This window comes from Ptychodera flava, chromosome 9, assembly GCF_041260155.1.
Source record: "Ptychodera flava strain L36383 chromosome 9, AS_Pfla_20210202, whole genome shotgun sequence".
NCBI lineage: Eukaryota > Metazoa > Hemichordata > Enteropneusta > Ptychoderidae > Ptychodera > Ptychodera flava.
In genome coordinates, this window is record NC_091936.1 from 14,497,277 (window position 1) to 14,511,899 (window position 14,623).

The 14,623-nt window shown below is 38.2% G+C and overlaps 1 protein-coding gene across 9 annotated transcripts in view; it reads left to right on the top strand.

Moving 5' to 3' along the window:
- LOC139140088 (recombining binding protein suppressor of hairless-like) overlaps positions 1 to 14,623 on the top strand; it is a 37,322-nt gene that overhangs the window by 4,434 nt on the left and 18,265 nt on the right. For 4 of the 9 annotated variants that reach the window (XM_070709104.1, XM_070709106.1, XM_070709105.1 and 1 more), the window contains one exon: positions 9,309 to 9,639. In XM_070709104.1, the coding sequence (XP_070565205.1) occupies positions 9,309 to 9,639 (331 nt within the window). Of the gene's footprint in view, positions 1 to 7,392; positions 7,497 to 8,120; positions 8,217 to 9,308; positions 9,640 to 14,081; positions 14,237 to 14,623 lie in introns of those variants that run through there. The other 5 variants (XM_070709100.1, XM_070709102.1, XM_070709107.1 and 2 more) reach the window with 4 other exon arrangements.

Genomic DNA, 14,623 nt, shown 5'->3' on the forward strand with positions numbered 1-14,623 from the left:
GAGTTTAACTTAACCCAGTTGTAAATGCCCCAGTACATCCCTTTTATGTTTGCAACGTAAACTGGAATGGTGTAAAACATGTGCTTTTTGCAGAAATTGCGGAAAAATCACATCTATTGACTGATGACTTTGTCACAATATATATATTTGAGTCGACACATTTGTAGTTTGAGTTCATGGATTGTCAAAGCTGAATATACCAGTGATTAAAACTGATGTGTATAACATCATTTGGCAATTTCAGCCTGATACTCCAATTTGGTTATGGTGGTGCTACATTTACAAGAAATGTATATAATACAATTTGTAAAGCACTGAAATGGAATAATAATGTTGAGTTATGAAGTATTATAACTATAACTGAAGCACTGTGTGTGACATCATGTTGCAGCTCCATGAGTTAAGAAAAACAAACAATCTAATAGCCTTAGTATACATTGATTTTTGCCTGTGTTGACTTGTAGTTGAATTTATGTGTGTGTTGTTGACATTGCAATTAATTTCAACACCAGTGGCCTGTATCTTATAAGTCAATAAAGTTCTCTGCATCAATCCTGTTAAAAGTAATCATTTTCCTCAGGGATAACAGTTATAAGATTGAATTTCATGAAAATCTCAATTTTTGATGAAGTTACAGATCAAACTCTCTTTTCCTGGATACTGTTTGATTTGATAATCCTTCTGTTCCGTTCCCATAGACTGCCTGACTTTGGTAGTTGTTTTTAAGTTTGAAGATCTCACATGGGTGTAAAAATGTTCAGCAAACTTAAAGCCCCCACTCAATTATCAGATTTATCTAATATAAATATTATTTTCTTGATAAAATATTCAATGGAAAACAAAAGAATGACAAACTGTTAATGGGCTGCTGACACATTTGCTAATGCGAGAACCTGGGATTGAGAAGGGCGCCTTTAAACAGCTTGTCTAAAGAGGATTAACTTGCCTATGACAGTGGATTTGGATAACGTGATTAGAAGCAGCTTTGATCAGAAATAAGTTAATATCGACATTAATACTTCGTTCATACAGGCAAAAATTGAAACGTTTCAGCGACTTTATTTGTGATTTGTAAACACAGGGGATTAATAGTTTGGGTCCGCTCGTGTCCATACTCACAAAATTAAGCCATTGTTTTGATATTTAAGACGTCTTAATGCGCCCTCTCGAGTTCAAAAGGTGTGTATGGCCAAGCATACTGCATAACAAGATGGCTGAAACGAACGACGTCGTACTGGCTGTAAAGAATATGAAAGAGGCTCCCCACCGAACTATCCAAAATGTTTTTGTGTCGAGTTTGTGTTTTATTCGTTTCTAAATTGTGTTCCTACATTCTTATCCGATTGTTTGTGTTAATAAAAATGTTTGTTTCGCCTCGCCATAAGCTTTCCTCACACAAACAAAACATTACCGTCCACACTAATCCAAACTTCCCTACAAATATCCGAGGCGAAACAAACATTTTTATTAACACAAACAATCGGATAAGAATGTAGGAACACATTTTAAAACGTATCAAACACAAACTTAATGACTCAATCGAATATTTTTGTTCCCAATTAATAAATCATATAGACAATCTCAATTCTCGGTTTATGGCAATTTTTGTCGACTGATAAAAGTCTTTTCATCTTCAACATTCCATTCTAATTTCACCTACGGTAGGCCTATATAATATCCTAACCTCCTGTGACTTTCCTTCTAAACGTTGATTTGCCTTGTGCACCAAAGAGATGCTGTATTTTATGCCAAACGATGAAAAAAATATGTGAAGAAATAACCATGTATCAGTCAGTACGGCAGGCGAAACCCGGACGGCCATACCGATTGGAGACAGAGCAGAGTAGATCGAAACGCAAACGGGGTGTTATTATAGGAAAGGCGGTGACTTATTTTACAGCTGAATAAAATGCTGTCTCTGGTTGTGTAAGTCTGTTGATCGAAATATATATTTTGTTCCCAGTTGATTAATCATGGGGGATGGCAGTCTCGATCTCCCCTTTATGGTTCGATATTTACTGACTCGTTCCCTCTCATTTTTGTCAATCAATGAAAGCATTTTCGTCTTCCATATTCAATATTACTTTGACCGATGTTACATCCTGACCTATACTGTCATTAGTTTTGACCAACGTACAAAGATATTGCCCATGCGTCCGGCTGATGAGATGTTTTGCAAAACGGTGAAGAAATGGGGGCCCGGGAGACATCGATGTCAGTCTTTCCGGACTGTTTACATGTAGCTAATAGGGGATATCAAAGGAGATGAATCAGTTAGTTGAATAAAACATAACTTTCGGACTTATTTTATGTCAATTTTGTCAATGTCGGACTTTTGATTCAAGAGAAACCAGAATCACCCACAGAGATGTCTGTATTAAACACGACGCACAATTGGGAATAGTTTGTTATGCTACTGTCGGTCTCAGTCGTGGTGTCTCTCCCATAAAATTTCGAAGCTATAGGTCTACACTTGTCGTTTCGATTCACAGGTAGCGGTACACCGATGACCAGATATTGTACTGTTCTTAAAACTAGTCTAAGCAATTTTACGACACTGCACTATTTGCCATCGTGTCTCCCCGTGAACGTCCTTGAATCTATGGACGTGACCATTGTAACAGTTTTACTGCGCCCATTAGAGTGTAAACCCCTGTTCGTTACCAGCAGAATACTTTTTAAAGTTCTGTACATCAGTGTACACTGTGTGTATAAGCCCTAAACCTAGTTTAATTCAATTATGGAAAGGTATTAAAGAATAAAGGGTCGTTACAGTTGCTAAAATTGCGAGAAAAACGGCACTTTTTACTCAAATAGTCCTATTCACAAGCTCTATTGTTTTAAATCACGTCCATGGTGTGCTGTTGATTTTCATTCTTTCGTGCAATTTCATTCGCTTGAAGCAATTATCCTTTCATTTGACTGCTCTGTGGGACTCTTCTGAATATGTGTTTTGGATAAAAAGAACTCTACAGTGAAAGACATAAACTTCGACGGTGATAGGTATACAATATCGGTTCTCGACGGTGATAGGTATACAATATCGGTTCGATGTGTGAAAATATACAGATTACAAGTTATTTTAGAAGTTCTCAAAACCAGTAAAAATAATTCTGCGCTCCACTTATTGATAATTTCTTCTTGTAAACGTCCTTGAATCCGTGACCGCGACCATTGTTTTCGAAGTGTTCGACGGTGGATGATCGGTAGATTAATGAAGATATATGTTACTGAACTATCGTGTGATTGTTTAATAGCATGGTTAGGTAATAGACGGTGTAGTCTGTAGAGGCGGTACGGCGAAATTCCACGGCCCAAGGGAGCGTACATCGCATGGTTTCTTACAACGAACCATAGACAGAGCCGTCGGTTTCCATAGCTACTACGTGAAATCCGGCCTCACCGATGTCCCGGGCCGATGTCCCTGTCCTGATTCGGAGAACAACTTTCAAGCTGCGTGTTGAGGTTCAGATGTCCGATTTTTTCATATTCAAAAGGCTTATTGATTTACAGAGAACGCCCGTCTTGTTTTTAGCTTTAACTTAGCGCAAGATGGCAATTGAAAATTCAAAGCCAAATAGCCAGTGGGAAAAAAATAGACGACTCGCTCTCACCAGCGGTCGAGGTCGCAATGAAAAAAAAATCGAAGTCTCTGAAATCGGTATCATTGCTCCGCCATGTTTATTAATGGTTGTACGGCCAGTTTAAAGTCACAGACTTTCTTCAAGGTAAAGTTCATATAATTGCCATACCACGAAGTTCCCTGTGCATTTCAATATGTCTATTTGGAAGCAAAAGCGCCACGGACATTCGATCGATGGTGATGAACTTTCTCCAGGGCGTGACATGTCACCAGTTACGAACTTTACCGGTTTTCGATACGAAATATGCAATATATTATCAGCGTTGTTCACGTTGTGTTTTGAGTTTGATATGGAATATAACAGGAAAACACTAACAATTAGAGTGACGATAGAGACCATGCCCGATACGAAAAATTGACATCAACTACTTGCAATGAGCAGTGACCTGAAACTTCAGACTGATATATAAATGTCGACAATATAAAACATTGAAATGCCGGAGAGAGAGAGGGAGAGAGAGGTTTACGTGGTCGCGAACTGATTATACTCTTTCGGATATGACTTCGGTGTAGACGATACACAGACATCGAAAATGTACACCTACTTTCCAGAAATTCGACTAATCTTATAATAAAGAGTGGAACAAATCCAAAAGTGTTGGTGGAAGTAAATCTTCAGATGTTGGTTTTCTAAAGTTAGATAATACTTACAGAAATATGGTCGTCATAGTCTTCTTTTAAAAACTATTATCTTCAACACCACGTTTCTTATGATCGGTGATGTCATTTTTATTATTTTTACAAACTTTCAATGCATCAAACGCTATAAGACTATCTCATCTGCCTGTCAAGGAGTTACAATATATTTCCAAGGGCTGGCACACGATGTCAACTTACGTGTCGTCCGTCGAGCGGCCGGTGGCAGTCTCACAGATTGTTCCGTTTGTAATCGCGGCCACTTTGATTTTGATGTGACACCAACGTGCGTTAGAGGTTTTTTTGTTACGAAATTTGTCGACCTCACAAAATTTCACAGTCCATGCTTTGAAGCAGTCTCAACATGGCAAACATGTCTCGCTTAAATTTCATCCTCGTCGTTCCAAATTAAATTCGACCACTAAATTATTTCGGCAGTTTAATTTCCTATTAATTCGACGTTTTTCAAATCGTAATGAATTTTTTCTGGTCGAATTGATAGGGTTTTTGGTAGCAAGCTTATCTCTTCGTCGGACCAGTATACAGCGAGATGTAGTACTGTGTTCGGCAGCCATGGCGAAAGTGAATATTGTATATTGGTTGTTGTTTGTTTTATGTTACAAATACCTGTCGCGTGAGGGCGTTTGAAACGCTTCTGAAGCGGCTCAGTCTGTCCACACAGCGATTTGCGGATAGAGTTAATCCCTACAACGGCTCTGGTCGGGCCGACTAAACCGTCTCAAATCTGAAACGCTTCAGAACCACTTCGGAGTGTCCACACATAACTTTCTGTGTCAGTATTGGCCCAGAACCGTTTCAGAGACGTTTCAATGGCCTGTGTATGAACGGCATATAAAATATCATGTACCTGAGATAATACATTTTTGCACAGACCGTAGATTTTTTATATGATTTCCCTGACGCTGGTTGGCTTTTTCTTTTACCTGCATTGATAAAAGTTACTTACTTGTTTTTATGGTGTCAGCGGATGATATGGTGTCCAGGACCCTACAACTGCTTCTAGTCCATATAGCTTGGGCCTCAAAAATGAAATTCTTAAACTTTTGCTCAAATTTTCCTCACGTAAACTTTCAACCATTCTCTTTCAAAATCAAGAATGAAAATCGGAGGTCACTGCGCAAAATTTGGTACCAGAGAAACAAATTATCCAATATTTACCTATTTGAAATTCAAAATGGCCGCCACACCCATGTTATCTCAGCGTTGTGGACGCCAATCCTCACAACTTTCCATAAGCTTCAAAATGTGCCCCACAAGTGGTAGGCCAAAAGGTTTGTCTGACCCTGATTTGTAAACTGTGATGTGAATCTGCATTGGGTAAATACGACTGGTGTGGTGAAAATTCACCCTTTTCTGTAGAGAAAATGGGGGGTTGTCCCTGTTTACCCTCGACCTTACAACATGTTTTGAACTGTGGAATTTCTCTGAATCTGCCCTTCGTCAGTTCATGCAAAACTTAACATTTGCCTTTGAGTCAGAAAGACCTTTATTGAATAAGTGATGTGTCAATTTGACCTAAAAGGAACACTTTGGACTTTAGTATTAGTAATAAAAGAACCAATAATGTGGTTTAAATGTTCCAAAATGTTCAAAACAGGATAAAAATGACACAAAAAATAATTCAGATTGGAACATGATTTCAAACTTCATGGCCATTCTGATTGCAATTGTGCAAGCTAAGAATTTCTTTAGTGAAGTTGACTCTTAAATATAATGTCAATTGTTGCTACAGAAAGCTTTACACAAATCATATGAAGTGTAAGTTGTATCAATTATGACAGATCCAAGAATTGACATTGATGGTATTTCATTGGATACTTACATTTATGTAGTTGATGACAGGTATCTGCTATATAAGTTGACCTTGCATGTTTGATAGTCGAATCAGTCATGTCTGTTATGAAGTGAAATTGCTCCAGGGTGCAGAGGATTAAGTTTCTCATTTTTTTGTGAATTTGTTGAAAATTAAACATCAAGAAAAAAAAGTCTTGAAGTCCATCATAAAGTTTACTACTACTGCTGTGGTGAAGTAAGGTTACATGATGCAATTTGTGAACTTGTTGTTGATTATTTCCTCTTTATAATGATGGATGTTATACAAAAAGTAATTGATTTAGTTTAGTTGCCTATATCCAAAAACACACTAGACTTCTCTGTGAAGTGTGTTGGCCCATACTGATAAGACCATATCGGGGAACCAGTGCATTGGGATGAAAGTCAGTCCATCAGTTTTCATTGTGAATGGATACAATGCCTGCTTATCAAGTCAAATACACTGGGTAAGCTTATATGGAGAGTGCTTGTCAATACCCAACAATGCGCATACAAATTACAAATGCAACAGACAGGGTTCCAGATCACAGAAACAATTGTCATACATTGCTGAAATAGTTGCTGTTCTTCAATCTCAAATTTCAGATTTTGTGGTTTGTTTTTGTTATACCCAATGATACAAGTTCTTAACCGTCCAGAGAGAAGTTGCCTATGCTTTAGGATTTGGTTTCTTTGAATAGGAGTTTAAATGTATTCTATATAAGTTTACTTTTTTTATGAAATAAATTATTGCAAAGTAAAACTCATGTTTCACTTTGAAGGAAGCTTGCTTTTCTGTGACAGTGTGGGCATAATCAAGGTGTTTATCCTGTACAGCATTGTGGATGACTATCCATGGGATGTGCATATTGTGATGTATGGTAGCCGCTCAGTGGACACGCATGTACACACCAGGCACAGCAGTGGAGTAGAAGTTTTGACCCAGAATGAGTGCACTTAAAAATGTCCAAATTAGAATAATCACAATGACAAACAAACTAAGTCCTCTATGGGATTACAAGACTCTCTTGAATTGTCTTGTCTGATGGGCGGCGGCTAATGAAGTATTGAGGAATCTATTGTGCTGTTGAGGATGACACGTTAGAGAGCCATCATAATCAACTGGTTTGACATAAGTCACTAGATGTGTCATTGTTAGAGGTACATACAGACAGACACACACTCACAAAAAAAGCACTGCCTCGGCTATTGTCAATCACAAGGCTGGAGCCACTAATCTGTTACAACATTTTTAGGTGCTAATACCTGCAGCTAATCCATGGCTAGTAAGTGGTTCTGAGTGGTGGCAAACTGTACGGAAAAAGAAGGGGGAAAAAGAGCCTGCAGCGTTTTTCCAACTTCCTGAGTGCCACTTTGATGACAGGTATTCTAATAGCCACCAAAACAGTGGACATTGATTTGTACCCGTAAACAGCCATGAAAATTGTGGAACTTTAAAAATCTTACCTCAAGTGAGACAAAAGTTTATAGGTCCTGTCAAAAGCAAAAGGTTTTGACCTTCATTCTGCTACGATACTATGGACGTTCAAGTTTTTAACTAACTACAGTAAGATCATGTGGATGGCTTCTCTTCCTGACTGTCCAAGCCTTGTAAAATTGAAATTAACTTGTTAAACTGTGGTTGCAAAGTAACTGTTTCATTCAAATCCACTGCAACTTTAAGTATTTAACTGTGGACATGCTGTCCCATAAAATGGCATCGTTTAAGAGTTGAAAACTCAAACGTTGGTGTTTTAAACTGCACCTTCAACATCAAAGGTGGCCTGCCATGGCAAGTGTATGCAACCATTATTTCTGGATTTGGTGGGACTTTTAGGTATCCCATTGTGTTGTGCATAGCGTTGCAAACCACCATCGGTGGGATATTGTGTGTGTCTATTGTGAGTGGTTTTCATTGAATGTTTGTAACACAAGCACCCAGTGTGAATTATTTGAATTACTGTTGCTGTAGCCATCCTTGTGAGATCCCTCTCAAATTCTCTCTCTCAAGTCATCTGATGCAATGCCAGCATTAATGTGCAGTCACCAGCTTACAGATGTAACAACCGTAGTCGTCAGTATAGCAGCTCAGTTTCAATACAAAGTATGATGCTCACATGTGTATTAGCCCCCAAATCACAATGTTGTAGCTCCAGGACAGCGCATGCTATAGTTCACGATATTTTAAACAATAATCAATAATGTTGCATCTGCAGAGGTTAGTTACCAATGCAGTTTTGTATCAAATTAGCTTATTTGTTCCTTAATTCTGCAATCCTCTGTAACGGATCAGGGTTACGACGCAAGATTTTGAACCCAACTTGCAGGTACCGCATGTTGATGGAGTCAAGGGTGGCCTGTTGAAGCCATTGTCAGTGTAGCCCGCATCAGAAAGATGACCTTTAATATTTAAAACTGGCTTCTCCCTCCTGAGTATGAAGTCTCCACAGTTCTGAGAACACCATATCGTACAGGGCAGAAGCAGCACTTTGCCCTGTGATCGTTCTTTTTGTGTTTCATGTCCACATTCAGGGTCAACTCTCTAAATGGTACATGAAGTTTCAATTTTGTACCACACAGGCTTGAAACTGTTGATATTTATCATCAACATACGCTGACCTGAGTTTTATTTCACAACCCAGTCACTTCCATCAAGGGCAGGAAATATTCCAGAAAACCAGCAGGAAATATTCCAGAATACCAATCTTTTCCCTCTTCAGCATCTCACTGCACTATATCAGAGCTCGTTTCCATCATAAACTTCTGAAGTTTGTGATAAAAGGTCCTTCTTTACATGTACCGGTACATGGAAGTGTGTCTGTAAAGGCATTCAGCCTATGCAACTGTTGCATAAGTGATTTCTGTAGTATCTGTACCCACTTTCCCACCAACTGCCCGTTTAATGTATGAACTGTTAGTTTTAGGATTCATTGAAGGTTTGCACCACTTTGTAAATACTCTGATCTCCACCACAAGTCCATGCTTTCACTCCACACTATCATGACACAATTTAAATTCCTTGCACATGTTTGTATCAGGGAGACCTTTAAATCTTAACACCATGTCACTGTTGACTTCCTCACTCAAATGCCTGCCGAGTATCTCAGGTCAGATGAAGTTAATCATGCAGATTCTTTCTTTACTTGATTAAAATGAACGTCTGTACTTATTTTGTATTTTTGTTGAATTTTCACAGGTTGATTCCGACACCAACAACTATCATGGTTTACTAGTGCCTTTGCCGCATCACCCACTCCACAGAGAGAGCGATAATTCAAGAAATCTTCCGATTGATCAGTTATCCAGCAATATCAACTATGCCAATGAGCGCCTTCCCAAGATGAATGAGATGACGACAAACAAGACGACGGCTAATGGACAGTCCAACGCTGGCGAAACCAGTAGCCGTGCCAGTTCCGCTCTGAATGGGCATTCAACATCAGACTACCACAGTAGAAATTCCTACATCACAACAACATCATCAGGTGGTGGAGCGAGGCTTGGGTCAACAGCTACATCCAACACAAGTAAGTGTGGGTTACTAACGCTATTTTATTTTCAAGAAATCACATTTCTGGTATAGTTTTCTTAGATTTGATCATTGTCAGATTTCATCCTCAAGTTTGTTTATTTGGCTGCCATCGCTTGACCCAAACTCATTGTTGTCAATAGATCAGTGTGGAGCTGTTTGTACGGAATCTTGGATGACCAGGTTATAATTTTGACAGCTATTAGATTACCTGTACATGTATCTCAACTCTTTGCGACAACTGCTTATAAGTGAGAAAAACTACCTTGCATGAAGTTCAAAATGTTTGAAAAATTCAAAACATGGGACCTTTCAATTCAAAGGTGAACTTGAAACTGAACTGGGAAGTCAGAATTTATATGCTCATTAGATGATGCATGAAACAGTTGGCTTTAAATAGTAACTACTGAACTTGACAATGAGCCTACTGATTATGTCTCCCAATGCCAATGTCACCCAGGATAAAATCTGTTGTTCATCAGACGAAGTGTGAAAACAGGGTGGCTCCTACTGAGTATGTCTGCAAGCAGCTTGTCAGACATGCCAGAACTGATTTGCTTCAAACTTGACACAGTTGCTTCATTGCATATGACACCAATTGCCAATTAACTATCTTCACATTAGTTAAATTTAGTGTAAAAGGCCTTTAGTTATGGTAGTGGGAAAAATAGACCAACAAGTTGAATGTGAGAAAACTAACACCCGTTTGAAAGTTACAGGGGTTAAAAAACCTTGTACTTAACTTCACCTCAAATATTTTGTCATGTCTGTTCATAAAATCAATGTGTGTTTTGCAACAGCGGTTCAGCGTTAACAAACTCCTGGTTGTTGTCCTCACACTCCAAACAATACCAATGAGTTTGTTTTAGAAGCGATGAGTAGTGGTCTGTGAACCGTGCCTTCTTCTTGTCAGTGGTAAAATATTTGTGTATGTTGACATGGAGGTCTTCACCTGTGATATATCAGGCAGGTCATGTCATTTGGTGCAGCCTTATTATGTTTCACTCGACAGACTTAATCAAGAATACATGAGGTGCTGATTTCAGCATGCCATGCCTAAGAAACTCCACTGAAACGTGGCCTTTTTATCGGTCCAGATACTCTCAGTATTTTCAATAGTCGGTGAAAAAAAAATTAAGGCATGATTTTATTTGATTGGGAATGCTTAGTGATAATCTTTGGGAATATATCGTGATGACTTGCAGGAGAGTGAGTTTTGTCCCGGGACTTTGTAACGATAGGCTCTTCATTCCATGAATATGTCAGCAAGTACACTCTCTCATGCATGGATAATTTCATGGGAGTGTGACAATCATAACTTACTCTCAAAATGATCATGAAATGCTTGTGACAAGGGGGGGTCATGTTGCAGGTCTATTTGCAAAACAACTAACTGGGAGGCAGGGATAAGAGTGTTCTCTCTTTATTCTGTTGTGAATTACTTGGCAAAAAATTCTGGGTGAATTCCTGCTGAGGAGAGCGTTTACACAGGCAAATCACTGGATACTTTTAGAAATTGTCTCAGTTTACTTTGTAACAGAAGTTCAAGTTGAAGTTCACGCTTGTGTGTCAGCATGGGTGTATCTGATTTCTGACCGGGTATACACATGTAATACACTGGGGACCATGAGAGTGTTGGGGACCATGCTAGTACAGCTGACGTTGCAGGCCATTTCTCACCATTGGAATGACCTTTCACAGGTTTTATAAGGACACGGCTAGGTAAACATTCCCTTTCTCTCTGGTAAATATTTATGTAGGTCTTACGCTTCCCTGTATGGGAAAGTCCGCAATGTTTGGGTTTCGGGTTGAACACTTAATTCAGATCAGTTAAAGCAATACAGAATGGGAAAGTCTTCTTCCAAAATTTTAGCTGGGTGATTGGAAGCATCCTTCAGTATTTATTTTCGTAATTATTTATTGTTCCACAAGTTTTGTATCAAAGATTGCTACTCTATTTGTCTTGTTACTCCTTATTAGTTAATAAGTTTGCCCATAAATCTGTCTACAAAGTTGTCTGATTGATATTACGGTATGATTGAAAAGCAGTAAACTTTGTCTTGAGCACAGTCCCTTTATCCAGTAGGGACTGTGTTCTTCAGATATACATGCATGTACACTTCTATCAAAGTCATAATTTTCTTTAAGGTGGTATGCGCCTCAAAGTGAAAGTCTTAAACTTTTGTTCAAACTTTCCCCAATGAAACTTTCAACCATTGTTTACCAAATCAAGATTGAAAATCAGGAGTCAATGTGCAAAGTTTTATACTGGAGAAACAAATTACTTAACATTTACCAATTTAAATTCAAAATGGCTGCCAATTCCTGTGTTTACTCTATGGGGAAGAGTATATTTTTCGATTTTCAAAGAAATAGGACAGAAATTTTGTCTGACTCCAAGGGCTTTAAAATGAGCCCCAACAAGTGGTAGATAAGAAAAGAATTGTAAAAATTTGAGAGTCCGACAATCTGTCCCTAAGGCACATTCTGCCTTTAAAAGGCCCTTAGCAACTGTGATTCAAACACAATTTTTTCAAACTTTCCTGGTCTACTCTCTACAGCATGCAGAAATAGTCAGCATTGACCAAGTTAACTTGTTTATCCTGTGGGTGCATTGATATTGTTAACAGTTGAATTTCTGTCCAGTCTTGAATTCAATTTTGAACTCCAAGATTGCAAGGAACATGTACATGCTCTGTTTACTGGTCGGATACCAAGTATGTTAATATGCTTTGGGGAGTATACCAAGAAATTGAATGGATAAACAAAAATACAGAGAAAATGTCAGAAGTCATAGTTACCTGGGCTTTTAGTGAAAGCTGTTGTTCAGAACAAGTTATATTGCACCTTTCACATAGGTGTAATGATACTTTTACTTGATATGTTCCTGTTCCATTTTGTATTCCTCAGTTTTTGTGCCTGTAATTCACTGTCCAAACTTGAGAAAAATTAAACTGATGAAATTGAAATGAATGTGATACATCAATGATAACTTCATGTTTCACTTTTTTATGGAAAGTGATGTGTAATGTACCAAACAGGTTTATCAGAGAGGAATTGTTTCACTTTTTTCAATATCAGTGACTAGAAGTCATTTAAAGTGATATTGACAAAAACAGTTGACTCTGCTGCATTGAATATTGCCACACCCAGACTCATAGGAGAGTTTTTCATCACTAGTGGGTTGCCCGTTACTTATAACCCAATATAAAGTGGTTGCCGGGCAATATCTTCATCGTTTTCCTTTCAAGTGCAGCCATTAATGTTGATGTTGCTGCCACAAAACAGTGGTGAATTTTAGAGACTTGCTTGAGTACTAAGTACTCCAAGCCATTATCTTTCTTGCAATTACATGTCCGATCACCGCCACCTTCAAATGAGATCTTTGAAGTTGAAATATGATATAAGAAAAACATTTTAATTGAATTATATTGGCCCAAAAGTAAAATTTATGTATTATATTTTGTTACTACATATCTGTTTAGTATCATACATGAATAATGTGTGGGAAATAACGTAAATAGTCTAAAAATTACCATACTTGGAAAAGTACATATAGTTCTTTTCTCATATTATTGTCAGTATAATGTTAGGCTGACCTGGATATCAAAAAGTTCTGAAGATTTGTAATAAACTTATAACATTAAACATTGAAAATCGGAAAGGCTGCAATTTATCCCTCTTTTGAATTTGTCTATTCCGAGAAAGTTAAAGCTATTATTTGCTAAGTGTTCCCAAGAATGGGAACAAATCTGACAGCCCATGTATAAACACATCTGCAGTTTTAGATAGCATTATAGCATACAAAGAAATTTTGATGGTACGGCATTTCAAAGCACTTCAACTTTACAAAGCCCAGAAGGCTGCCAATTACTGTAAGAAATCTATATTCGAATCACAGAAAATATCAACTCTTCATATGTGGTTTGAAAAAAATGTAATCTTTTGTGCAATACACAATGTGAGTCTCTTTGTCAGATCTGAGGTTCCTGTCGTGAAAAAAAAAACTGGCTTAATGGAAACGTCAGGTTTATGACAGTCACTGGAGGTAGACGGCCGAAACCTAATCAATAAAATCTAGGGACATGAGGTGTGCTCGGAGGAAATCAGCCAATTACAACATAGTCTTCATGAATAATAAAGTAGAAACACAGAAAACACAGCTGACAATGTTTGTTGATGCATAAATAAAAGGTAATTGACAATTCATCAGTCGACTTACCGTACCTTGCTGCAGAAATCAATATGAAATTGATAAAGCCCTCATTCAATTTATTGGAGGCCATTGTGTGTATTCTTGTTCTGGGGCCTTGCATCTCCCATTGAAGGATTAGGCTCAGCTTTTAGGGGAACCCTGGAACTTGAATTAATGTAAATCAGATACCATGGGAGAAAAGTTGTTGGGAACAGGTGTACAGTGGCAAACATTTTATCTCTCCCAACCAATATAAAAGCCTTAAGCATATTGTTTCAGCGTCAAACCCACAGTGAAAATTGGAAATTTCTGGAAATTTTGAATCAGAAACAGCCGTAAATGGCTCACCCAAACATGGATTTCTCACTCGAGGACTACGCAGTACCGTTTCTTGGCGAAGGTAAAAGCGTTTCTTCTGTGTTTCCGTGATTGAGGTCTGGATTTGAGTGAGGAAAAAAGGGATCGACACCGGGTGTGTGTTATTGAACTGTTTCTATTCCCGGGCATTCACTGCTGGAAACCCCCTGGAAAGGCGTTGTCTAGTTTTTAGGTGAAGACGCAGGAAAATCTTTGTCAAATCATGACTGCTATTGAAATCAATGATCAGGATATCTCCACTGGTAAATAAGTGATTGCAGGGAGCTCACAAGTGGTAATAATTGACAAGCTGTACTGACTTCATGTTATGGGTCTATATTAGGTGGCGGTTTCCCACATGGTGTTGATTCCCTTGTGAAAGTACCTGGCTTTTTCCCCACACTTATTGAATCTCTTTATCCTCATTGAT